Here is a 26707-nt window from a genome sequence, read left to right as displayed (position 1 = left end):
TAAAATAACTTTCTTGTGGTAAGGCAACTAGTAAGGGTGAACATAGTACCTATGTTTGTGAGACAGCCAGGAAGATTTTTACCTCAGAACTGAGGTTTGTTTTTTTTTTTCTACAAAGTAGCTCCATTTCAGAGAACTGGAATACAAACAGGTAACATGGCATTGCAATAAATGGTTCCTTGAGTTAGCAGAACCAGTAGTGATCCCTCTGCGAGTATAGATAGCAATCTAGTCTCCTGGGATAGTTTTGCCACATCTAGCTTCTGATCATAACATTTGTTTGAATTCTGCAACATTTTGACTACACCATATCATTGTTGTTGCCTTTCTCCTCTTAGATTAGCATTTAGGGCTGCCTTTCACTAGGGCTGTGGAAAAACTCCCCTGAGATAAGGCTTGCCTTTTAAGTGATTGTTAATAAGGTTGCTGAGCCATTGAGAACCGTGACTAGGAGCAGAGAAAATTGTCATCTTTGTTCCCTTTAATTTAGGGAAAAAGCAGGAAACATGATAAAAGAAAGTACAATTCTGCTTAATACACATTTGTTTTTTGGTCTAATCCAAGGTATTTTTGAAGAAGGGACTTTAGTAGTATTCTGAAAATAATTTGAATTTTCTGTGGATAAGAATATCTAAATTACACTGAGGGTGTAAATTCATCAAGAATGTATGTCTTAATTTCACTGCATAAGTCAGTCATTGATTTCCTGAACTGATGTCATAGGTACTTGATTTTGTAATTTTTGCTCTTGTATTTCCTGTGGCAGGATGCAAGATTAGTCTTGTCTATCCATTTATCCTTTGAATGCACAGGCACAATAATGGTGTTAAATTATGTTTTACAAATGCAGCATTCTAACGCAGATCTAGAATGTGTGCATTCCACGTCTTTGATGAAGGCTGAAGCCTGTCCTCTAAGACATTAATAGTGGTTGCTGTTGTGCAGTGATTTACAGAAGAAAGAGGTGTGAAGTTGCTGGGTTCAGAAGTCATGGACTTTGAACATAGTTTTGAACTCTGATTCTTCTGTCTTGCTTGTAAAAGCAGATTGAATGCCAGGATGCCTTGGAAGCAGCTGCTCGGGCAGAGGGCCTGCCACTGGACACCTCTGTGCATTCCCAGCTGAGAATGCTGGACGAAGAGCATCACAAGGGCAAATACCACCATGGCCTGAATGTGCTGAAACCCATAAGGACTACTTCCAAGTAAGTCTTTAGGCTACAAAAGATCTGATACAGCATTTGCTTTTCAAACCAGTCACAAAGCAGGATTGCAGCTGCAGGTCTGCTGACTGATACTGAAAACATCAGAATTTGCTTAGCAAGTATGACTGGCATGGGCCATTTGGTACTCTGAGTACTTTCAATGAGAGGAGGCATTGTTTTTCTCAGGGACTTAAAATTCTGTTTCCTTTTTCATTTGTTTGTGATTTTTTTTTTTTTCTTTTAGACACCAGCACCCTGTTGATAATGCTGGGCTTTTCTCCTGCATGACCTTCTCCTGGCTCACTCCTTTGGCCCACAGAGCGTACAAGAAAGGGGAATTGTTTATGGATGATGTATGGTCTTTATCAAGGCATGAGTCTTCAGATGTCAATTGTAGAAGGTAGAGACATCTAGTTCTGTTATTATTTTCTTGTTTCCCTTTTTTAATACAGTAGTTCACAGGCAATGATACAGTATTGCCCTAGAAAAGCAGCACTGATACTTTGTTCTGCCTTTCTCAGAGCAGTGGAATTCAGTTTTATCCTTCATAGACCGGCTCCTCCTGTTGCACCATTTCTGTACTCTTGCCCATTTCAGTGAGCTTAGAGAATTCTGTCTCCAGGAGTATTTTGCAATTGTTTTTCTGATTTTGCATGTCTTTATTTTTTATTAAAACAAAGGCCTTTCTCAAGGCTACACTGAAAAAAATGCTGTGCTAAAATAATGAAAAGTAATGTTGACAGTAGCAAGGTGATTTGAGTATGGGGTAGACCTTGCAATCAGGCTAACCTTTTATGGCTAATGAGAATTTTTCTCAGGTTTTGACTCCACAACTCTTCTGTCAGATCAGCAAGGAAAGACTGTGACAAGTCAGTGTATTAAGATTACCAAAGAGACTCCAAACAAAGCAAAAGGCATTGTGTTTTTCATGCCTCTCTTCTGTAGAAGTAACACAACATAGATATTTCAAGATTTTTACCTCACAGAAAGTACCATGTATTTATTTCTCCTGATATGTAGTAATTTTTGTTGCTCTGAGCTAGGGAGTGCTTGGAATTTTCACAAAGGAGTACCTATGAGATGGCACCTTCTCTCATGGTGGAAAATTTATAACACGAGTGTTCTGTTTTTATTAGGCTGGAGAGATTGTGGCAGGAAGAACTGAAAGAAATTGGGCCTGATGATGCGTCTCTCCGGAGGGTTGTGTGGATTTTCTGCCGCACCAGGCTCATCATTTCCATAGTGTGTCTGATGATCACCCAGCTTGCGGGTTTTAGTGGACCAGTAAGTAATATCCATCCTTTTTTTAACAACCCCAGAGGGCTCCATCTCATGGCCAACTGTAAAATCTTAATGTTTCATTGCAGAATCACTTAAATGTTTTGACTAGCTAGAAATTCTGGGGAAAAATTCCAGAGTGATTCAATAATCCAGGATAGGTTTCCTACAGCTGGTGGATCAGTTGCTGAATGCTGAGGCAAGTTCTTGGAGAAGGGAGGGGGGGGAGTTTAGGTGTCTTGGAGGAAATGCACACCTGTTTTTTTTCTCTTTGGTTTCGAGTATAGTTTATTAAAGTTCTTCCTTAACTGGTATGTGGTCTTTTTTCATAAAATTCTTATGTACAGGTCTTTTAATTGTTTTCTTTTTCTTTTTGCAATTCTGTAAATTTCTCTTGGAATAAAATTCAGTCTGATAAAACACTAATCTTAGATTATTGGCGTTAATAGCACAGTCTTCAAGAAGTGGAACGAAACAATTTTATTAGAGCACTACTTAAAAACTAATGTGAGCAGGTCACAAGGAGTCTGTGGGTATAGTCTTTACTGATCCTACAGAGAATGGTCAGACAGGTTTCGTGCAGAAGCATTAGAGTACATTATTGCCTCTAGGAACTGCTGCTGTTTGTTGCTGTGGGTCATAATGAAGATAACAACATATGGGACTTGACATTCACACCATTTTTTGTCACCTGTTTGTTGCACATGCTGTGCAGATTTACAGTTGAAATTTTGACTAAATTTATTCTCTACACATTTCCCTTGAGGAGTAGGAGCAGTATTACTGCTAGTAGTACACGTTTCAGTGTGCTGATAAGCTGAAGGTTCATTTCTTGGGTAAGTACACTTGGGTGCACTGTTAGGTGAAATGTCTTTTTAAAATGTTTTCCTGCTTTTAATTGTCCTATTGAAATGATGTTCTGCTTTTTAAGCCTTTTTAAAGTTTGTCTTGTTTCATGTAATATGAATAACAATAAATGTTTCTGTGGTTTTGTTTTCTTGATAATAATTTATAGTAGCTTGTATTATAAAATATATGAACATACTTCGGTAATTAACAGTAAATCATGATTAAGGTTTTATCAGCACTAGCTTTCCCCAAGAAGAGCTTCTGTCATTGTTTCACTACAGGGCTTTAGTAGCTGCTTTTATCTTTAGCAAAGAACTTGCAGCAGGGTTGCCCCTAATTTCTGTAGTGTAATTTTCTCAATTTGTCTCAACTAAACTGCTGAATGAGAGAGCGTGGGAGGAAAAGGAGAAAAACAAGCCAACTTGGCTAGGCTGGGGGCTACCTCTGCAATTGATGCTTGGTTTGCGTAATTTAAAATCACCTGTAGACACTTGCCCATTTACAGGCAACCGTATTAATTTCTCTGAATAAGGAACAATTCCCTTTTGATTCCATCATTTGGCATGAAAAAGAAGTCTTTACCATCCCTCCTCCCTGTTTTTAAAAATGGCATGCCTCATAGATATGCCTAGATATGCTGTCTCCTCAGAAGTATCAGTGCTTTCTTGTATTGTTACACCCTTTCAGTCACCTGAAGGTGAAAAGGGAGATCAGGAAAAGTACTTGACTTGACCTGATGTATTGATTAAATTATAAAAATGGAGTTAAACACTATATTAAACTTCAGAAATTTTAATTGAATGTCTATGACCTTGAAATGCCAGCCAACAGCTGTGGCTTTGCTAATGAGCATTGTGATGGTTATAACTGGAAATGAGTTGTTGCAGACTTCCTGTGTGGGGGTTTTTTGATATAAGATCCTTCAAGGGTCTTCCTTTATTTTATTTTGATAAATTCTGCATCTGGCACAGTATCCAAACTTGTAACCTGGTGAGACAGCTGTGTGTGTCAGACTGCCTTGTAATAACCATCAGAATGTACTAGTATAGGTGAGATACTATTTATCTCCAGTGAATATTTGCTGCCGTCTAATCAGCTACCAAAACTTTCAAGTTCAGGTTGAGCAGTAAAGAAGTTTTTTGATTACTAAACAGAATCAGTTTAACTCCAGGTCTGAACAATGTACCTGTTTGCAACTGTTCAGAGCTATTCTTCCTGTTTGGGAGATGGGGAAACTTGCTATCTTAGTGGAGTACAGCTTGACAGTTTGGTCAGTTATTGGAGGGGGGAGTGGTAAGCTATTGGAGGTAAGTTTCCCAATTTCCCAGTTGGCTCCAGTTGCAGCCTGCCCCGTGCCGTCGCACACTGGCTGCAGCAGGGATGCCGGCACTGCAGTGGGACCAGTGACAGAAGCTGTTCTTTAGAATTTTCAGGATGGCTGTTTTCTGCGTCAGAATGAGGCAGTCCTGCTGGGCAGAGCCAACGCCAAGAGCAAAGGTAAGGTAATGTTTATTCAATGGGAATGCTTAAGACAGCCAAGCATCTAGTACCAGCTACTACGGTAATAGGAGTTCCTTTTTCCCCATTAGCTTGAGTTTTAGTCTTTGTACTGTAATTGTCTTGTTTTTTTTATAACTTTATGCTGTATTCTTGTCATTAAACTAGTTTGAATTCAAATAGTATATGTTTGGATGTAAATGTTAAGTCTGTGTAACTTTTTTCCTCTCCCTTTTCAAAATTCTTTAATCTGCTGTTTCCTCTTTTCTTTCTTGCGGAAAAAAAAAAGGGGTGTAATGTAAGCTGGTCTCTTTTTCATCACGGGAGATGCTGAATCTATAAAATAGTGCTGAAAAATTGCACTAAAAAGTTTTGGGAGGAATGAGACCCCAGGAAACATCTGCTATCTTTATACATCCTCTCTTGGAGACTTTCAGCAATGCTGTGGTGTGCGAGAAAATGCTTGCAGTCTGCGACCATGCTGAGTTACAGCTCGTGAGGAAAAAGGGTGATTTTCACCCCAATTGCTCAGTGACTAGTTGCATATGTTGGATTGAATACTGGAAAAAGAAGTCAGTAATCTCCTTAGTAACTGCAAACCAACTGTATGCAGTTGTGGTCCAAACAGTTGATGTAAAACTAAATCCAAGTAAGGAGAAAGTTGGAATGCAGTAGATCTGTGAATGTGAGCTCCTCACATTTGTTCAGGGATCGGTATGTAAATTTTCTCAGTGGCCATTCTAGAACCTGATGGACATCTGGCTTTAATTCAGACCTGTGAAAAAGAAAGAGCAAAATTTTTACAGCATGTTTCCTTGGTTCTGATGTGCAGAATTATTTTCCTCAGAACAGATGAATTTGATCTCAATTTTTTTCCTGTTATTTGGTGCTGGGCTATAACTATCAATACCTTTGCTGAAGTAGTGGGGTTTTGGTTTTTTCCCCCCTCTCGCTTCAAACTATACAGAACTCTTATTTGCAAAACCTCGTTTAGCCAAGAGGACTTCAACGGACTATGATGTGAAAGGCTTCTCAGCTATTTTCTTTGGTCTCAGATTTTTTTGTTGCTTTTTATTGTGGGCAAAGGTAATTCTCTGCTCTGTACAACATATCAAAAGCACCAGTATCTTAAAGCATCAGTTGTTGAAAAGCTCTCTAGGAAATCTTTTGCTGTTTGTGAAGCCTTACAGTAGGATACTTTTTAAACCAGATTTCAGAATTTGTGCAGCCTCAGAAGCCTCCTCTGTTGGCACCTGCAAGTTTGACCTCTTTTGGACTTCGTGAACAAATACTGTTCTGTTTTTGTATCTTTATAATTTTGTGTGTAGTTTCAAATCTAGTTTGTTAGAGGCCAAGACTGACTGTTAGATATTAGCCCTTTATAATTATCCTGTATGTGCAGATTGTATGTTTCTACAATGCTCTACCTGTTGTACAGTGTTTTTGAGATGTTACCATTTAAGATGGCACTTTATTTCAAATAAAAGCCTGTTGTTTCGCAGTCAATAGTATTTAATATTGCTGGTGATTGTGAGTTGTATGATGTTGTATTGTGCTGTTGGACCACAAAGAGCTGGAGGTGGGAATCGGTGGTTCTGGGGGCTGTCCTCTTTCTGCAGGTGATGTTTGAAATGTGATTCCTGAGGTAAAGTGTTTATGTTTTTGGGGGGAGCGGGTATGGGGAGGGATTGAATGGTTAATTTTTTTGTCTTTTTTTTTTTTTCTCCCCTGTCCCCAATGATTTATGGTATTGCGTACCTTGTGCTTTCTGCTTGTTTTTTTCTTTACTATTAAACTGCTGATGTTTATTTCCAGGAATGTTTTGCAAATGTCCTTCTCACTCTTCCCCTCTACAACTGTAGGTACATTGTTCCTTTTTATCAAATAAGCACGTTTGAAGCAAACCAAAGATAAAATAAAAAAGGTCTTAATGTCACGTAAAGGAATGTTTCTTAATGTGCGCAGATGTATAAGTAGTGACTATATTTTAAAACTCTTCTATATGATAATGCATTGCTTTCAGCTAACTGACAGATTTATGTTAAGTTAGAAGACACGGAGGATTAGAAGCGTGCTGCGAGGAATATGGTTCCAAATTAAACTCTCTTTACTTACTAAATTTGACTCAGGCTTGGCTCTCAGCAGGGCTTTGTGTTACAGTACTTCTTGTATTGACACTTTTTACTTCTAGAAAGAAGATGCTTTCTATTTCAAATGGCTCTTTAAAAGCAAAGTAGCCTACTTATTTCTAACTTAACATAAAGTTGTTGCATGGTTTTCTAGGATGTTGGGGTGTTCATGCAAGCTTGCATTTCTTCCTGTAGGCGTTCGTTGTGAAACATCTTTTGGAGTATACCCAACAGAGTGAGTCCAACCTGCAGTACAGCTTGTTTTTAGTTTTTGGCATCTTTATGACGGAAATAGTACGATCTTGGTCCCTTGCGCTAACCTGGGCTTTGAATTACCGCACGGGGGTTAGACTGCGTGGAGCTATCTTGACAATGGCATTTAAGAAAATTCTTAAGCTGAAGAACATCAAGGAGAAGTCTCTTGGAGAGGTAAGATGCAGCATCATTTTGGAAATTGCAGTGTGAAAAGGGATATGCAACATATTCCTTTGAGAATGAGCTGTGCTTTAAATCTAAATAATCTGTTATGTGTATTTTTCAGCTCATAAATGTATGTTCCAATGATGGTCAAAGGATGTTTGAAGCTGCAGCAGTTGGCAGTTTGTTGGCTGGGGGCCCCATTGTGGCCATCTTAGGAATGGTTTATAACGTGATTATTCTGGGTCCAACAGGTTTCTTGGGCTCTGCTGTCTTCATCCTTTTCTACCCAGCAATGGTGAGTTGGAAAGAGTTAAGACTTGCTTCATTTTTATTAGGTCAGACATATGTATAGTTCTGAATAGAAGGTGTTGAAATATGCTAGATTTAGCTCCTTTATGGTGCTGCATAGGTGTTTCTAAAGATGGTGTATGAAGCAGAAAGTTGGAAACAGGAAGCTAAAAATTATAAAGAAAATTAGAAAATGGAAATGGGAAAGCTGATGGATTTGACTGAGATAAATAAGCACAGCTAAATTAAACCGCAGAATGCTCATGTGCTTGTTGTTGAAGTTGGGAAGACACAAGGCCTCCAGCTTGTGTACAGGAGCTCAGTGTTGTGTGAGCACATTGCTCTTGATTTCAACAAAAGATGTTGAAAGCACTGCATCTGTGAGAGGGTGTTCTTGATTAGTTACTCCTGCTTCTACTTCTGCTGGGCTGTGAAATAGGCTAGTTCAAGCCAAAATCTTCTTGCCTCTAAAATGCCCTGTAAGACTGTTGGACTTGTATTCATAATACAAATTTTAAAAAGCATGGAGGCTGAATACTGTGATGACCACTTTGGTCCAATTTATCTGGGCAACAGTAAGGATTAAAATAATGGGAATTAATTTTAAGGAGGGGAATGAGGAGTGAAGTTTGATCATCTTTTCCAGTTCTTTTCAGTAGCCCTCCTCTATTGATGGGGACTCCAAAAGAGATTGCAGGAGTATGAAGAAGGGCAAGGAGTTGAAAGCTTCCTAAAGTAGTGTGTTGGTTTTGAATTTCAGACCAGGAACGGGATGAAAGTAAGAGTAGCAGATACTTAGAAACATGTGAACAACTGTTTATTTTTTAGATTGGTGTAGTAAAAATGTTAAAACTGTTTTACCACCTTCGTAGCACTGGCATATGGTAGAAATTGATCTGGCTCTGCAAAGTCCAGCTTGTTCTTTTGCCTTATGGGACCAGGTTGAAAGGTTGGCTAAAATGGGTTCTGCTGTTCATTTGCCATGAGGGTCAACTTAGTGTGTCTTTTAGGTTAATGTTTCTAGTCTTTGTGCTTCGGAAACTTTAACAAGTCTGGCAATATTCAGTGACAGTAAAAGCGCACACCTTCATTTTCACAATTTTATTTTTGTTGGAACTGCTATCATGAGTCTAGTGATCAGTGCAGATAGGGTGGGAGGATATGAACAGTGTTACCAGCTTGACTTTTATGTTAGAACAACAGTCACCTTGGCCCATCCCTGAATCCCTTTTTCAGATTCAAAATTGGATTTCTCTGGTAATTAGGAGGAGTTGAATGTACTTGCTCTTTCTGAGTTGCCATTAATGTTGCATGGTGTTGCCTCTTGTTTCAGATGTTTGTGTCACGCCTCACAGCTTATTTCAGAAGAAAATGTGTATCAACAACAGATGAGCGTGTGCAAAAGATGAATGAAGTTCTTAATTATATAAAGTTCATTAAAATGTATGCCTGGGTCAAACCATTTTCTCAGAATGTTCAAAGTGAGTTCACACAATCTGTAAATGTTTCCTTTTGTGCAGGTGCCCCATTGCTTAGTAGCCTGGTGCATCCTCCTAGCTTAGTTCCATAGATGTTGATGTACATGCAGTGTAATAACACTTTCATCCTTCAGGCTTCCTATTTGTTACGCATGATGGGTTGGACAAACAGACCTGCTTCTAAAGTTTCACCTTCTAGCATAATGGTGTTTGTGGCTTAGCACTAATCTTAAAATTTTTAATTTTTGTTCCACTTTTTATCACTTAATAAATGTGCTGGCTGCTCCATTTTTAAAAAAAGTAAAAAGACCTATATTCTTATGGAGATGTACAGACCGTTATAACGTGCTCCTCTGTAACTGTGGTCGTTGTAAGAAAGTATATGATGTGATAAACACTAAAACATAGAGTTTAGGCCTCTCTTACTCACTGTTTGTAGTGTCTGTTGTTTATGTACCCCCTGAATCGTACTTCAAATGTGTTGCCCCTGTTTATATTTCTAGAAATTCGTGAGGAAGAACGTAAAATCTTAGAGCGTGCGGGCTACTTCCAGAGCATCACTGTGGGTGTGGCTCCAATAGTTGTAGTCATTGCCAGTGTGGTGACCTTTTCCGTCCACATGATCCTTGGCTACGATCTTACAGCAGCTCAGGTAACTTGCTGCAGTGTTGAAAATATTCTTTACAATATTGCTACAGTAGCTTTTCTGCTAAGCCATTTCTCTTCATCATACTCTTTGCTTTGTGGCTGTGCCTGTGTGACCAGGCTGTAGCCTTGCTTGCAGAAGTGAACATCTGATGGGTGTGATAGCAGCAGATGTAGTCTTACATTTTGCACAAAAACCTCTCAGTGCTGTTTCAGTCCTGACCTTCCCCAGAACAGGTTTTGAGCTGAATGTTAACAAGCACTTCTGTTTGCTATTCAGATAGGGCAATGGGATTACTGTATGTTTTGTTTTACACTGTGATTGGATGCAAACAGCACAAATGTCTTACAACACGATTTGAACTTGGGTCTCCACAAGTAATAGGCTAATGCAGAATTTGCTAACTGCTGCTTTCAGTAGACCTACAAACACTGAAGATGTCTGTCTTGGTGTGTTATAAAGCACTGGAGAAAGAGTTGAGTAGATCTGCTGTTTGAGAATGTTGACTATTTAAATGGTTATTCTTGGACTGCGGGCCTTCTCTATGGCTTTGAATAGCTGCTGTGACATTTCAGCTTTTAGAAGGTTGGAGTTGTTAATACATTGCATCCAAATGTGATTCTCTCTTCTCATTTTTAGGCATTCACAGTGGTCACTGTCTTTAATTCAATGACTTTTGCTCTAAAAGTAACACCTTTCTCAGTGAAGTCTCTATCTGAGGCATCTGTTTCTGTTGACAGATTTAAGGTAAGTAGTCATTTGGCCTTGCAGTTTTAACTGTAAGTGTGGAGTGTTGTATGTGTATAACAGATGCTAAGGGAACACTTGGAAGGTAATACTGTTTTAATGACTGAGGAGTTCTTTTTTTCCACACTTAGCACTTCAGATTATTGGATTCTGCAAGAGAGATACAAATCCAGTGAAGGAATATTAGAAATTTAAGATAATACCAGTGTGGGAAGCAAAACATTCTTATTTAATGATTTTTGGATTTTGATGTTGGCCACTGTAAGAGATAGAATACAGGACTAGATGGCTCACAGTATAATAATTCTTAAACTCCCTTTTAACACCATCTGCATGAAAAGACAGTTCAACATGTCTGCAATGAAATTTCATGTTTTGCTAATGAAACTCTTTTTGGAAATGTCGTGTATTACGTAGGCAGCTTTGCACAAACCCGTAGTTTTATTTGTAGTTGTGAAAAACTGAGGTTTTGTATTTGCAGACCTTAAGTGATTGAAACTCCATTATATGAATAAAATGCAGTTGTCATCTGATGAAACAATCTGTGGCAGAAAATTAAAACCCTTCTAACAAACAATCCTATCTCATCCTTCAATCCCTGTGAAACGTGAATACACTGTGTACTTTACTATGAACTCAGAGGACAAGCCTTTATTTTGTCTTCTCTCTTGAAGACAATAGTGCATTGCACATTGCAGAAATTTCCAAATAGGATGCCACAAACATTGACATATATAGGGATTCTGTGTAATGCATTAATGAAACAAATCCGGTTGTGAGAAGAATGGTATCTGCAGAATGATTTTGACATCCTTTTGAGATTGAGATGCTTTCGGCATTTTTGTTTCATATTCTGAGTCACACTAAATCAAGCTTTCTTAAACCCAAATGCACTGAAGGGAGTTTTGGGGTGGAAGAGGAGGAGAGGGGAAATAGTAGTAATTTCCCAGTTTGACTGTAAACACTGTAATCTGTGTAGGGAGTGTAACACAAGGTGGGGATACTCTTAATGTCACAGTAAAAATGTAACAGACTTTTTGGCTCTGTAAACGAGTGTGAACTTTCTTATGAATGTAAGATTCGGGCATAGCAATTGCAAGGGTAAATAAGGCTGAGAATTATTAAGAAGTCTTTAATCACAGAAGACTTCTTAGTTCAAAACATAAGTTACGTAAGTGGAAAACATTTTGTCTTGTAATTAAACTGTGTGAAAAATCTCTTCCTAATCTGTGTTGATTGTAAATACTGATGGATGTGGTGGAAAACATGATACAATGGACTTAATGGCTTCCTACTTATTGTCAAGCAAGCCAAGATAGGTCAGCTACATTCGTGGGAGATGACTTTTTTCCCAGCAGAAGAGTTGAAGGGCTGAAGTTAAAAGTCATTCCATCTCCTTCCATAATGAGTTGGTGTGCAGGACAAGCCAGTCACTTTCTCTCAAAATGACCTCTCCAACCCATGTATTCTATTCATGTGTTTTTAATCTGGAAATTACAGAGCTGCAGTTGCAAACAGTGTTAAAAGAGTAAGTCCCCCTCGTATTGCATCCAGAGTATTGCAGTTTTGTAGAAGTCTTAGTGTATCTAAGTGCTTCCACCACATCTGGGAATGCCCTGGCCACTTAGCAGGCCTGGAGTTAGTTTACACTAATGAGCTACCTTTTGCTCTTCAGCTTCCTCCTACTATATAGCCTGATGTGTTTTGCTGCGTGAGTGTGCCGTAGGCTTGTCTCCCAGTCTTGATCAGGTGTCTCATCTTTACACCTCTCTCACAACTCCTATCAGAGTTTATTTCTAATGGAAGAGGTTCATATGATAAAGAAAAAACCAGCCAATCCTCACACCGCGATAGAGGTGAAAAATGCTACCCTGGCTTGGGACTTCTCCCACGCCAGCGTCCAGAGCTCACCAAAGTTGACCCCCAAAGTGAAAAAAGACAAGAAAGTCACCAAGGGCAAGAAAGAGAAAATGAAGCTACAGAATGAGGGACAGCAAGCTGTGCTGGCAGAGCAGAAGGGCCATCTTCTAGTGGACAATGATGACCATCCTAGCCCTGAAGAGGAGAACAAAATCATCCATCTGGTTAACCTTCGGCTTCAGAGGACTCTCTACAACATTGACTTGGAGATAGAAAAGGTAAGAGAAGAAATGAGACAATCTGAGCCTTCAAAAGGCCTCATTTTTGAACTGTCCCTTGGAATAGAAAACTGTGTATTTTTGCATGAAATGGAGCATATTGTTTTTGTGCACTCCTGTAATATCCATGGCAACTACAGTATCCAGGATGCAGTGTCTGATCTTCATGTAAACAGCTGTGCCATTTTAGCAAACTAGATCTTTGCAAACAGCCTATGAAACAACTGCAGGCTACACAGCTTTCCTATCTAACTGATGGTTTCGCTGCTTGTGGCTCTCAGTACAGTATATGAGTCACTGAGCTTAAAGAATCAGCAGGGCAACAGGGATATTGGCGGATGATGTATTCCTGCCGCCATTTGATAACTTTGCAGGGTTACAGCTGTATTCTGGGTGAACATTTTAGGTGTTCTAATGGAGCATAATGGTGATTTTCGGTGAAGAATGTGCAATTTTCTTCCTTGAGAACTTTTGTACAGTAGAAGGATACAGAGATTTTAAAGAATTTAGAAGCAGTTGGAGTCCTCATTCCAAGATGGGTAAAAGCATACAAAATGTCAAAGAAAAAGCATTGAACTAATACATGACATCTTCTACAAATACAGAGTTTTGCAGTCTAGCAGTTGGGTGTTGTAATGGGATCTGTGCATTTATCAAGGTATTTATAGGTAATTGTCTCCTGTAGTCATGAGAAGGATAGTTTGAACTATTTTGAACCATAAAAAACCCCTATATTTTAAACTTTTGAGAAGGATGCATATAGTTCAAAAAATAGCCTTGAAAAAGGAGTACACAGTTGAAAATGTAAAGGCTAATTCTCTTGTTTACAAACTTCTGACAGAAGAGGCCAGCAATGTGTTCTGCAAGTGGCTATATACCCTTTTTGTCCACTTTACCTTTTTTTTATGAAAGGAGCAAAAATAGTTTTGATTAATTTGTTGTTTAGTGTGGGTATCAAGGCATCCATTTTATTGCAGAGAAATGCTTCGAAGTGACTGGATTCTAGGCTTTTCTTGGTATGCTTTCCTTAGCAAACTGCATCTCATAGGCAAGGAGTTTTACTGGCCCGTATATCCTAAATTCTGCTTTTTTTTCAGTCTTTCCTTACCACTCTCAAAAGCTCGTTGGTGCATTCTGTTGAGGCAGGCCTTAGTGCTTTTGGCTGAGTGCAGCATTCTCTGGGCCTGTATCAGGCCCAGTCAAAGGGAAGCTGATCTTAAAATACATTCACTTTTACCTTTAGAGTTGATTCACTTTTAGTCCACTGTGGGATAGTATTCACTCTTTATTACTTGAGAACTAGAATACTGACTGTCTTGCTCTTTTGTCTGTTAATGTCCCTTTTCAGCTGTCATTAATGTCCAGCTCTCCTTTTGGACATATTAAAGGTAGTCCAAATTCGGAAAGGGATGGAGAATGTAAGAAATGAGTGCTGTAATTTATTTTTTTTTTTCTGTCTAGGGAAAACTTGTTGGAATTTGTGGCAGTGTGGGGAGTGGAAAAACTTCACTTATCTCAGCAATTTTAGGACAGGTGAGAAATGCTGTTTTGACTACTTCTGCTCTTCTCTTTCCTATCTGTTATTTCACTTATTTGTACTCTGTAAAAGAAAATCTATTCTAAACATGGAATAGCATAATTTCACAGTTTATCTTTAATTTCAGATGACCCTGTTGGAGGGTAGCATTGCAGTAAGTGGAACATTTGCGTATGTGGCTCAGCAGGCCTGGATTCTCAATGCTACACTTCGGGACAACATACTTTTCGGCAAGGAATATGATGAAGAAAGGTTTGTTAGAACTGTTTGCAGATTTTCAGGAAAGCTTAGCAATTCTTGACCCAAGTGTGGGAAAATTTAATGCAGAGTATGCTGCAGTTAAAACCTATCTGCAATTAAAGCCTATGTATCCTTTTAGAGTCTGTTTTTAAGACTCCTTTAAGTCTTGTTACAAGAGCCTGCTGCTCTTGCACATGGTCGCTGTGGCCCATGGCTGTCAGTGTGTCTGTCATTGCTCGCTCGCAGTGAGGGCTGTACCTCGTGCTGGAGTGCTGTCTGACCTCTGTTTTTAGCAGCTGCTGTGGAGCAGCACTGAAGTGGCATTTGCCCTTGCTGTCCTGGCCTTGCCCTCTTTAAAAACAACAACTGCTCTTTGCAGTGTACTGGCACCTTCCCTGGCCCTCCCCCAGCGTGGGCCTTCCCTGTGGCCTGTACTAGCTGTCCCTGGAAAGAAACTGCCTCCTTACCTTCGCTGTACTTCAGGAGTAGGTGATGAATTATTATCCTCAGTTTCCTTCTGGGAATCCAAGGCAGATCATTTGTTTTAGGCTGCTGCAATGTCTGTTATTAGTGCAGAAAGTATGATAATGCAGTACTAGCTAGATACTTGTGGGGGGAAAAAAAACAGTGTTCTTATTATGTATCTAATTGTTCTTTAGATACAATACGGTGTTGAATGGTTGCTGTCTGAGGCCTGACCTAGCCATCCTTCCAAATGGGGACCTGACAGAGGTATAAATTTTGCTTATAGTAAACTAATTAGCAGTTGGAGAAAAGTAGAGTTTTGGTTTGGTAAACTGGACTGGAGTGAGGGGAACATCAGCCTGGTATGCCTATAAACCAAGCTGTTGAATGCACCTTCCTGAGCTGAGCTTATCAATGCGGGCCCTGGGCTACTGAGACTTGTGCCATGTTTTTGACTCAGATATTGACAATTTGAGAGCTTTTTGTTGTGTTGTAAATTTAGCTGCCTTAACAGGACATATTTGAACTTGATTTAAAATAGTGAAGAAAAAAGCATTGCTGTGTTAATACAAAAAAGTGCTGCCACATTTCAAGCATGTTAACCTTGAGTTTGAATGTGGAACACATTTCACAAAAAAGTGGACACCTAAGCTAGTGTGTATATATATGTATTAAAACAATATATAATATAGTGGGGTATATATATATAAAAAAATAAAAATATTATGGTCTGCTTCATTCCGGTCACCTGTTTAACTCTGAGTATTTGTGTTGCATGGTGATGTAGAAATAAAATAATGGTGTGTGTCTGTACAGATTGGTGAACGAGGGGCTAACCTGAGTGGAGGACAGCGTCAGAGAATCAGTCTGGCTCGAGCCCTGTACAGTGACAGGAACATTTACATCCTTGATGATCCCCTTAGTGCCTTAGATGCTCATGTTGGAAATCACATTTTTAACAGTGCAATAAGAAAGCACCTGAAGTCAAAGACTGTCCTTTTCATCACTCATCAGCTTCAGGTACTACATCCCTCATACTTCTTGGACTTTCTTGAAATACTGTTTAGTCAGTAGCCTTCATACTGGAAATTTCTATGGCCTGACCTGTTGCAGCACAACCCCATCCGTCTATAGGATGCATTGTTTATGGTTACAAACTAGCTTTGCAAATATGCACTGAGCATGGTCTAATTCTTTATTTGATACCAGCGCTACTTGGTGTCTGATCTGGACTGGTAACGCTTGACTATGGAAAACTTACCAGAGGAATAAACAGCTTGTTCAAAAACACTTTTGCTAATTTGCTATAAAACTAGTTCATCACATTAGGAAAACTTAGATTAGGTGTCAGTAAATCAGCATGGATGTTTTCTGAGAATTTTTTTTGCTATCTTCTGTGTACAGAAATATTAATACTTAGTATATCAGTATTTGCAGTATTTAAGTATCCTGAATTGTCTTCCATAACAGATTGTTTTTGACAGAACATATAAACTGTTTATTTGTGTACAGTGAGAGTAATCATGGTGCTCTAGTCAACGCAGGACCTTTAAAAATCAGATGTCTGTTACCTCAGAAGAGGTGTGTTGTGTGCCGATGTCTATAAATTACTGAAAAGGATTGTGTGAGAGTGTGTCTTAATTATCAGACGTAGCGATAAAGACTTGTTCTTACTGCCATTTTCTCCAGTATCTTGTTGACTGTGATGAAGTTATCTTCATGAAAGAAGGCTGCATTACTGAGCGAGGAAGTCATGAAGAACTGATGAATTTAAATGGGGACTATGCAACTATTTTTAATAACCTACAGCTGGGAGAAACACCGCATATTGAGGTGCTTGTTTATTTTAAAGTACTTTGAATGATGACTTTTCTGATGAGATGAACCAGATGACATAGTTGGAAGACTGGAAAATGGCTTCACGTGTTCATTTTTTGATTTGACCAATTTCCTGTAGAATAATTTGTGCTTCTTTAGCACTTTGTATCTGCAGTCACAGTTCATATTTAGGGAATGCATAGTAGAGAGGACTCTGCCAATGAGCTCATGAGTTGAATGTGAAAGTAATGTATCATCTCCTCTGGTGATGCTCAGAGCAGTAAGCCTGTTGTCTCTTTTATTGTACACCTCACTTCTTAGTTTACCTCCAAGTTAGCACAAACCTGGGCCAACCTTTGTCTGAAAAAATTCTTGCTGGTTTGTTACTACTTTTTCACATAGGGTGTGACTGAGGCACAGGAAAAGTGACGCAACTTGAGAAAAGTTAGATGTGACAGTTTTTTGGAAATGTAACTGAAAATGCTTTGTTTTGGGCGGTTTTGAGGAAAAAAAAATGTTGCTTGACACTGCTTCTGTTACGAACCAATGGCTGTAAATGCAAACTTGGATTTGTGCTCTAGTATTTTAGTTGGTAGAAAAAATGTATATCTAGAAAATAAGAGATGACATTCAGTAGGACATGCATTTAAATTTTCAGCAATTTAATTTTTCCCACCTTTCTCCTGTTTGTTTCCTGAAGTTCTTCTTTGGAGTAAGCAACTTAGCTGCTTTTTATTTGATGACGATTTACTTGTCTAAGTGTTGTGTGCATTTTGTCTTAGTAAGGAGAGATTAAAAAGCACATCAGCAGTTGAGAGGCTCCTTATTCACAAGTTGCAGACATAAAAAAAAAAGTTTCTGAAAAGGTAGCATTGTGATACAGATACAGAAGGTGCTTGGTGAGATTTTCTCCTGGGAGATATTAGTGAAAGAAGCAAAAGAATATAATGCATTACTCTGCATATCCTTTCTGAGGCATGAAGATTATAGTTTTGCCATTTTAAGACTAATGTAATGACAGTTAACGTGAGATTCTCCAGTCTGCATGCTTGGCTGACCTTCACTGTGTCTCGGTGAAAACTAGTCATGGAAGGAGCATTAATTTGCATTCCTGATGGGATGAGAAGAAATGGATGGTAAAGTTAGATTCTCTGTGGTTTGACACGTGCGAGATGTCCTCTTCCCACACTTTACATGAGAAGAGACCCTGCAGATGCTGTCTAGAGGGTTTCAGTCAATGTAGGCTGCCTCTGAAGAGGTGTAGTAGCTTCCATTTGTGGGAAGATGGCTGGGTTTAAAACAGTAATTGTGTATGCAGTTCAGTGTTGGATGTTTGATTTCTGGAAGACCAAGTTAACCTGACTTTGTCCTTAGAGACATTTCATGAGAGCTTTCCTGAGTGAAGTACTAGGATGTTTGGGGACAAATGCCTCTTAATAAAATTGTGAGTTATTTTTACAAGGGAAAGGGGGATTGTATCTTTCTCTTGGTAGTAGGGGTGTCATTCCTCTGCCATGTTTGCACATACTGTCACTGTTTCAGATAATTGATCTTGCACACTACCAGATTGGTAGCAGTTCAGGTTAATAGAGGAGGAGAATTTAACCCACCAGAGTTGGCAGTCATCCATAATAACAGCAAAGTTAATATCCTCCTTGATATGAGTGCTAAGCTGTTGAAAGCCTTTGTCCTTAGGAGGCAGCCTATAAAAAGTTTGGGTTCAGATATGAAAATGTCAAACCAAATTATTCCAGTATGTTTGTTGTCATTGTTTTCCTGCAGATTAATATAAAGAAGAACACAAACAGTTCACTGAAAAGACCCCAGGATAAAAGTACCAAAACAGGGTCTGTGAAGAAGGAGAAAGTTGTAAAGAAGGAAGAGGGTAACTATGTAATCAGATTTCTGTCTGTAATTATTTTATACACCACTAAGTTCAAAACATTTGCTTTCAAAGTGTATTATGACTGTATCTGTCAGGCTTTGAAAGCTGTCTCAAGTCCTGGTCACTCAGTGTGGTTGATAGCACATAGGCAGTGGGCAAAGAACATTCATTAATTCATTAAATATGGGTGTCTGCACAGTGTTTTTAAGTTCAATCAGGCTGCTGCTGGTCAGATGCCATCGGCACAAAGGAGCTTGTAGTACCCTGTCTCCCACACCACCTTTCCCTCCTATCCTAAGAGGGCAATGTGTATAGCTTGGTACTCACAGAGTCCTAGGTGGCATTTATGTGTGAAGAATTGGAAGACCTGACTTCCTTTTTGTTGTTCTCTCTGTTTAATGTTAGCTTTGAACTTCAGCAGGGTTTAAAAAGCAATAGTGAGGCTGATACCAGACTAGTATTTAAATCTGTGCTGATTACACTTTTTCAGACATACCATGATGTTAATGATTCTGCAGAGGAAATGTGACTTTTTGAAAAAAACTGTTTGAACCATTGAATTCTACATATTACATGTCTGTGTTTCTGAAAGTATTCTGTACAGTTTGAAAATGACCAATTTCATGTACGTTCACAAACTTACAGAAGCTTCATGGAACAGCTTTCTTTTCCTCACGCCCTCCTCCTCTCGTTTCACAGGCCAGTTGGTCCAGTTGGAAGAGAAAGGCAAAGGTTCCGTGCCCTGGTCTGTTTATGGTATCTACATTCAGGCAGCTGGAGGCCCCTTTGCATTCCTTGTCATCATGGCACTGTTTGTGCTGAATGTGGGCAGTACAGCGTTTAGCAACTGGTGGCTGAGTTTCTGGATCAAGCAAGGCAGTGGAGTAAGATAAATAGCTTTTCTACTCTCTTGTGTCTAACAGGCAGGGGAATTGCTCTCCTAGACTAATCCCAAGCAGTCCTATGAGACCAAATGGTGCTTCCTAATTTAAGCAAGTTGTAAGGCTCCCCAGGAGGCAATCTCACTAGAGAGTTCATCTCCAAGAATAAGAGAGTTCCACTTATAAGAAAGGTATAATAGCTCATGTGGTTTTATACTGCCCTTTTGTTCCTTTTCTTGGTTAGTCTAAGGAAAGGAAGTGAAAACTTGAAAGGTGCCAATAAGCTGCAGGAGGAATTAGTAATTTTAGTGCTGGTTTTGTTTGAAAGTGACCTTACATCTAACAGGATAATCTTGTTAAGGTATATGAATTTCAGTCAAATGACTTTTGGGAGTTGCTTTGAAGACTGTGATGTCCTGGGATGATTTGGGACTTTTCCTACTCTAGGGGCTTTGACTGCAACTCTTGTTGCATTTAAATGTAACTGCAGGATTGAGGAGGGGAGGGGGAGCAAACTACTAACCCGAGGGAAGAAATAATGATGTGCAGATGGCCAACAATATTAAAACAAGAAATTAAGCCCTTAAACATATTTTAAAAAAAGGAGAATGAGAGTGTACAATAGTATGACAGTAAAGAATTTACTGCATACTGGCAGAAAATAACCACCACATTTGATAAGAAGACAATGTACAACCTATCCAAGGTGAATATTTCTTTGTAATAGGAGTGGTGGTATGCAAGTATCTGACATTGTTCAGTAGAAAAGAAATCATAAGCATGAAATGAGATATTAGGAATCAAATGAAGTAGGTATTGTGGTATTATTTTCAAAGATATAGGAAAAAGGCCAAGAGCTACAAATCTGCAAGTCAAGTATCTCTACTAGGGAGAACTTTCTGAAGTATTCAAAGATCATTGAAGTATTTTATTTAAAGAAGAAATATCAAATATGGTGGGAGGGGACAGAGGACAGTTAAATTCTACTATGTTTTAATGTGTACATGATTAATCCATGTCTTCACTATTCACTGAAACCTTGAATTTTCTGCAGAACACCACTGTGACTTTGGGAAATGCTACTGTCATAAGCAACAGTATGAAAGATAACCCTCACATGCATTACTATGCTGGCATCTATGCACTGTCTATGGCAGTTATGTTGATTCTGAAAGCTGTTCGTGGTGTTGTCTTTGTAAAGGTATGTGCTAATGCTGCTGTTTTTCTTGTCATCCTCCAACTCCCTGCCTCCACTTCTGCCTATTGCTGTCACTGTGGTTCTTCTGGTCACCTTCCTCTCATTCAAAATCTCTCTTGGAAGTCAAATCACCGATTGTGAGGTTTCCATAAGTCATCTCATGGGGCTGCACCATGCTTTCCATTAAACTTCTGCCCAAATTGATAGCTTCCTTCCACTGGTTGGAAGTACAGAATGCAAGAAAAGAAACAAAAACTTACGGTTGGAGAGAGAAAATGAGCAGAATTTTTTGGTCCTCAGGGAGGGGCAGTGACAGGAAGGCAAACATCCTTTCATAATGCTGCAATGTTTTCTGTATTGTCAGGGAACTCTCAGAGCATCCTCAAGGCTTCATGATGAGCTCTTCCGACGGATTCTGCGTAGCCCCATGAAGTTCTTTGACACTACACCCACTGGGAGGATTCTGAACAGGTTTTCCAAAGACATGGATGAAGGTATCTCTAACTGTAGGCACTGTAAATCCCACATTCAGACCTTCAAGTTACCTCCTTAATACTCTCCAATCTCTTGCTGTTGAGGTGATCGTACCCTATATCTATTGCCAAATGTGTACTTGTAATAGGCAAAGCAGGAATTGGGACATACCTGGTTATGACTCCAGAAGGCAGCTGATACCTTAAGTCTTTCTTGTTCACTTATAAAGAAGAAAATGTGCTTTTGTACCTACAGACTGCACATGGGCTCTTAGCAGTTAATGCAGGGGGAACTTAGAGTTTCAGGGTGAAGTTGATGGGCAGTGAAGGTCGTAGTTAGGTCAGATCTGCATCAGGGCTGTTTCTGCAAATGGGAATAATTGGAAAGACTACTAGCATGTCAGAAGATAAAAGTGCCCCTAATGGAAATACACGTTTTGAATTTGAATAAGCCATAAGAAATCACTGTCCTTGTCAATGTTGATGTACAGCTGGACTGAATTACTTTATATAGGTTGTTTTAGCTTTCTCTACTCAAGATCTTCGTCTTTTCCCTCCATCTTTTCCAGTTGATGTTCGTTTGCCATTTCAAGCAGAAATGTTCATCCAGAACGTCATCCTTGTGTTCTTCTGCGTGGGGGTGATTTCCGGGGTTTTCCCCTGGTTCCTGGTGGCAGTGGGGCCCCTCATTGTCCTGTTCACAGTTCTGCATGTTGTCTCTAGGTAAGTGCATCAGCTGTTTTGACTAAAAGTAGAAATACTTTGACCTGTTATTAAGGACATAGGGTTCTTCAAGTATATATGCATGTGTAGTGGTTGACATATAGTGATTGTATATATAACTTAAAAGTGCTGCTTTGCTTCCAGAGTCTTTATTCGAGAGCTCAAGCGTCTGGACAACATCACGCAGTCTCCATTCCTGTCTCACATTACATCCAGCATACAAGGTCTCTCCACAATCCATGCCTACCACAAAGGACAGGAATTTCTGCACAGGTCAGTCTAGATATGTGAGTGGTGGAGCACAAAGCAGGGTGCGACAGGTTTACATTCAGAAAGGTTTATTAATGGGGTTTGTAGCTGATGGCATACATTGGCTCTAAGAGTTAAAGTCACTTTGGGGGGGGAGGGGGAAGTGGGGGAGAACAAGAAGGGAAAGGGAAAACTCCCCAGTAGCCAACTGGGAAGAACAGTGATGGGGTCCCAGGTGAATGCTCCCCTCCGGGGTTCTCTGCAGTGCAGCAGGTGGCAATGATAATGGTGAGGACAACTTTTTGGCCACACTCTTTTCCTAGTACTATGTACTTTTTTATCAGGTCCTGCTTATACTTTCTATTGGTTGCTTCTCCATACGATGGTATTAGCATTGGTTAGAGCATGGCGACAAAACCTCAGTGTGTGTATTGATGAGCTTTTTAGTTGCTGTGCACATGTATAATTCGATAGCATTTATCAAGTATTTAAGTGACTTATCTACCTGTACACTATGCTTGGTTTTCTCCAGCATAAACTAAAATCTGCAAAACAAATGTTAGCGAGGGGAAGTGCGACATTTTGCACATTGAGTGGTAGTTGTTTCCCATGAGAACCTGCCATAACAATATCAAGGTTTTGCAGGTGCAAGGTCATGAGACTAACAGCGTGGGAGCACAGGCAAAATTGCCACAGAAGCTGTGAAAAGACACTGCTACACCAGCTTAGATGAAAGACTCCAGAGGTGCAAATAGCAGTCCCTTAGCTTTGCTGGTGCTAGAGCACTACAGCATTGCACACACTGTGCAGCTGCGATTGGTGTAAAATGGAGTTGCATGATCAGAAAATACAGTTACTGGCTCTGAAAAATCTCTCAAGTGTCTCCCCTTAAATATACTTTCTCAGCTCCGCAGGGTCAGGATTGTAAATTAAATGGTTTTTGATGTGTTTTAAGTAGTGTCACCAACCCTATGAAAACTTACTGTAACTCTTACATATTCTGTGCATATTGTGAAGCACTCCTGCTGTTACCCTCAGAGTGACTTGTAGCCATCAAGCATCCTCGGTAAGGTCTTGCATAGGTGATGTTCTGGTGAAAATGTGTAATGTCCTTGAATTTTGATTTATTCCCAGTGTAATTCATTGTTGTACACAGGAAACTTGGTAATGTGACTTCTGAGAGTTTGAGCTAAGTAGATATCTGACATTCAGGAAAGTTTGTAAACCCAGCTTTCATGTCTGAGTTCGAGACTTTGTGGACTAGTCTTCCCACCCTGAATTCTGATACTGGAACAGGGGTTTAAGTAGCTCTGCTATTTGTAGAACATCGGGCTCTTGGAGGTCTACTAACCTTTCCTGTATTTGTTTCAGGTATCAGGAGCTCCTAGATGACAATCAGGCTCCATTTTACCTGTTCAGCTGTGCAATGCGCTGGCTAGCTATACGGCTGGATATTATCAGCATTGCTCTTATCACAACCACTGGCCTTATGATTGTCTTAATGCATGGCCAGATTCCTCCTGCCTACGCTGGGCTGGCTATCTCGTATGCTGTGCAGGTGAGTATGTCTACATACTGAAATATTTAATCTCTCATGTAATGTAGTTCTTGCTGATAAGCAAAAGTTACACACTGTTGAAAACTTTCCTTAATGCACTAGAATGGAAGATACTGTTATACCTTTTGGTAATGGAGGGGAAAGCAATTCAGGGTCAGGACCTTTGCTAGTAGTCAAATGACAAATTACGAGGAGCTAGGTCCTTAAGGCTATTGTTTTGGGGAGCTGCCTCTTTAAATGATGAAGTAGAAACCGTTTGAGGCTCTCCGTATGCTGCATATTGCAATTTTCCTGGATATTTGCAGAAATTGGATTGATGGTACATCAGACATCTGCCAAACTGATTCTTAATGTATTGCCTGCAGTATGTTTTCAGAGTGAAGAGCATCCAAGTGGTGCAGCTGTGCAGGTTAGATAAACTTCATTAGGGCTGTTGTTTGGCCTTTTCTGCCTCCTGGTGGTAGTAGGGTGAAATTACAAAACTTAGCTAATTTTTAAAGCTGTTGCTTATGGGAAACCTTTCTCAACTGCTGGCTTTCCAAATGATTAATAAATTATGGTTATTTTAAAATTAACTATTAACTAAAGTTAACTTGCCTTGGGCACCTTAGCTATATGGTGTCCAATGCCAAGAGTACTTGTATCAAATATCCATTAAGTTCGTCTCCTAATTAGATAATAAATCTCAGCTCTCTAAATTTGTCTTTGTTTTCTCCCATCGCTCCAGTTAACAGGGTTATTCCAGTTTACAGTCAGACTTGCTTCAGAAACCGAAGCTCGCTTCACCTCAGTGGAGAGGATTGACCACTATATCAAGGTAGGACAAATTTCTTGTCACTTCTTATGTTGCTGGCATAAGATAAGACAAAGTCAGCTGTAGTCTGCCTTAGTACAGAATGTATGTTTCTGATCTTGTAAAGACATTAACATGTGTACTGTAATACTGCGGAGTGTTTTAGGAAGTGTCTATATAAGCATTGGTAGGATAAATAGCACGAGAGCTGGTACATACGAGGTGTACAGGCATCACTTGCCTGGCGTCACTGAAGTTACATAAGGATACTGAAAGTTTGCTGACACTCTCGGTGAAGAATGGAGTGTGTGAAAGGGATAACTGGGAATTCAATACAATATTTTACAGTGAAAGGATGGTGTTTTGGCATCCTTCATTCCAAACCTGGTGGAACTCCTTTATTTAAACACAGGCAACTTTGTTACTTTATGTACATGTAATTCTGTTTGATTCTAATAAGTCTACTTCTTTTTCCCCAGCTATCTTACATAATATATTTCTGTGTGATTAAAAAGTCAAGGAATTGCTCTCATTGCAAACATGAGAAATGTGCTAGGCTAAACATGAGAAGTATGCCAAGCTAAATGCTTAGAAAGCTGCTCTGCTTGCTCTGATTATCTGTAACCCTTTCTTTGTAACTAGGATTTGTGTATGCAGAACTGGGTCAATGGGGAAAGTGTAGCCAGGAGAAAGACTTCTACTGGGTCTGGTCTTTGAGGTGAAAGGCTTTTTTACTTAACACATAATACACGTTCCCTCTGAACTTCAGAGGGAGGTATTTATCTATTTGGTAAATCTGGGCTATGCAGTAGTTGATATTTGTAGAAATTTTTTTAGCCTGCTGATTTAATACTGCAGAGAAAAAAAAAATTAAAACTGCCCACTCCCCCAGTTAAATAACTAAGTCCTCTTGCAGCATCTAAGTAGAAAATTTCTGCGTATGGAAGACTTGGCGACCACACAAGCTGACAACTGTGTGTCAAATACCGCCTGGTATCTCTCACTGGGCTGAGATAGGTTTATCACTGTCAGGCCTTCAGTGGCAAACCCTATAGTTCTAGGCTGGTGTTTTTTGTGTTTTTCTTTAAGTTATTGTCTATCATTTTATATCCCTATTAAGCAGCACTTTCTGTGACTTTTCGTATTTGGATCTCTAGACAGCCATTTTATTATGAAACTGTAAATTAGTTTGAATATAAAGTGAACGAGTGGGTGAGCGGTGAAACACCATGCAGGTTCTGTGTCTTACCAAGTCCCAGGCTTGGCTTTTTCAGTGTGAGCTCTGAGGTTGCTGTTATGAGTACCAAGCTCAAAGAATTGGAGTACTATTACTGTAGCAGATTGGTGTTTTTCTCAAACCCTTGGGTATAATTAATCTGCCTCTAACTAGATGTTGCAGATGTCCACAGCTGACATAGTCCCTGTGGGATCTCTCTATAGTCCATGTAGGAAATGGCTATCTCCAGAGGCCAATTTATTACCCATTCTAAGTGTTTATATTAGAATGAGAAAAATCACACTGCAGAAATGCTAGCTTTTTTTGTAGTGACTATAAAGGAGTTGATGAGGCCTCGTTCAGTTGGAGATTCTTACTTTGTATGTGTTTGAAGTTACATGAGGTGAATCCCATGACAGGATTTCTGCCATTCTTTGAGGCTGCTCGTGCCAAATATGGGAAAGTGACCTTGGTTTCATTCTAAACATGCTATAAAGGCATGTGTTTGGCTTTCAGTGGTTCTGCTTTTCTGTTTAATCTGTGAACTGCTTAATGAGGGACCTATTAAGGAGCAGAGTAAAATAGTGGAAGTGAGCAAGCTAGAAGGGGCCTGACTGACTTAGTGATTTAATAGAACAGGAGAGAATGAGGAGGAGAAGGAAGGGGGTAGCATTTGTACAATGTGTCATGTGGGCATTCTCATCTGTGTCAGAACCCTGGCATGGCATAGCGAGTGAGACAAATACAGCAGATTTTGCATCCAGAAGCATCCAGTCTTTGGAGTGCCGCAAAACTCAATAGGATTGTGCTTATAAATAATAGACCTAAAATACATTTTTTAATTCCATTGAAAAACATTGTAGAGTGGAAGGACCAATGTTGTCAGTCAGGGAACAGGAGGGGAATAACACTGTGGTCAGTGTAACACAGCAAACTTTTGAACCACTGGGCCTGCATCCAGCTACACAGCTCATCATAAAACTGCTGTAAACTGATG

General features: G+C 39.5%; 1 protein-coding gene across 1 annotated transcript in view; it reads left to right on the top strand.

The window, feature by feature from the left end:
* Window positions 1–1049: 1049 nt before the first annotated feature.
* The window catches only part of ABCC5 (ATP-binding cassette, sub-family C (CFTR/MRP), member 5), a 31261-nt gene continuing 5603 nt past the window's right edge, over window positions 1050–26707 (top strand). The window contains exons 1-22 of the mRNA XM_010282065.1: window positions 1050–1204; window positions 1449–1604; window positions 2341–2488; window positions 7153–7386; window positions 7499–7672; window positions 8999–9146; window positions 9647–9795; window positions 10429–10536; window positions 12324–12674; window positions 14136–14207; window positions 14339–14463; window positions 15111–15183; window positions 15733–15936; window positions 16606–16749; window positions 18517–18619; window positions 19319–19503; window positions 20555–20701; window positions 21063–21192; window positions 21741–21894; window positions 22039–22167; window positions 23515–23701; window positions 24429–24518. Coding sequence (XP_010280367.1) covers window positions 1128–1204; window positions 1449–1604; window positions 2341–2488; window positions 7153–7386; window positions 7499–7672; window positions 8999–9146; window positions 9647–9795; window positions 10429–10536; window positions 12324–12674; window positions 14136–14207; window positions 14339–14463; window positions 15111–15183; window positions 15733–15936; window positions 16606–16749; window positions 18517–18619; window positions 19319–19503; window positions 20555–20701; window positions 21063–21192; window positions 21741–21894; window positions 22039–22167; window positions 23515–23701; window positions 24429–24518 — 3288 coding nt within the window. The 5' untranslated portion in view covers window positions 1050–1127. The remainder of the gene's footprint in view (window positions 1205–1448; window positions 1605–2340; window positions 2489–7152; window positions 7387–7498; window positions 7673–8998; window positions 9147–9646; window positions 9796–10428; window positions 10537–12323; window positions 12675–14135; window positions 14208–14338; window positions 14464–15110; window positions 15184–15732; window positions 15937–16605; window positions 16750–18516; window positions 18620–19318; window positions 19504–20554; window positions 20702–21062; window positions 21193–21740; window positions 21895–22038; window positions 22168–23514; window positions 23702–24428; window positions 24519–26707) is intronic.

Source organism: Phaethon lepturus, unplaced genomic scaffold (genome assembly GCF_000687285.1).
Source record: "Phaethon lepturus isolate BGI_N335 unplaced genomic scaffold, ASM68728v1 scaffold55940, whole genome shotgun sequence".
Lineage (NCBI taxonomy): Eukaryota > Metazoa > Chordata > Aves > Phaethontiformes > Phaethontidae > Phaethon > Phaethon lepturus.
Note: the sequence above shows the minus strand (reverse complement) of the source record. Positions and strands in the feature narration are given on the sequence as shown.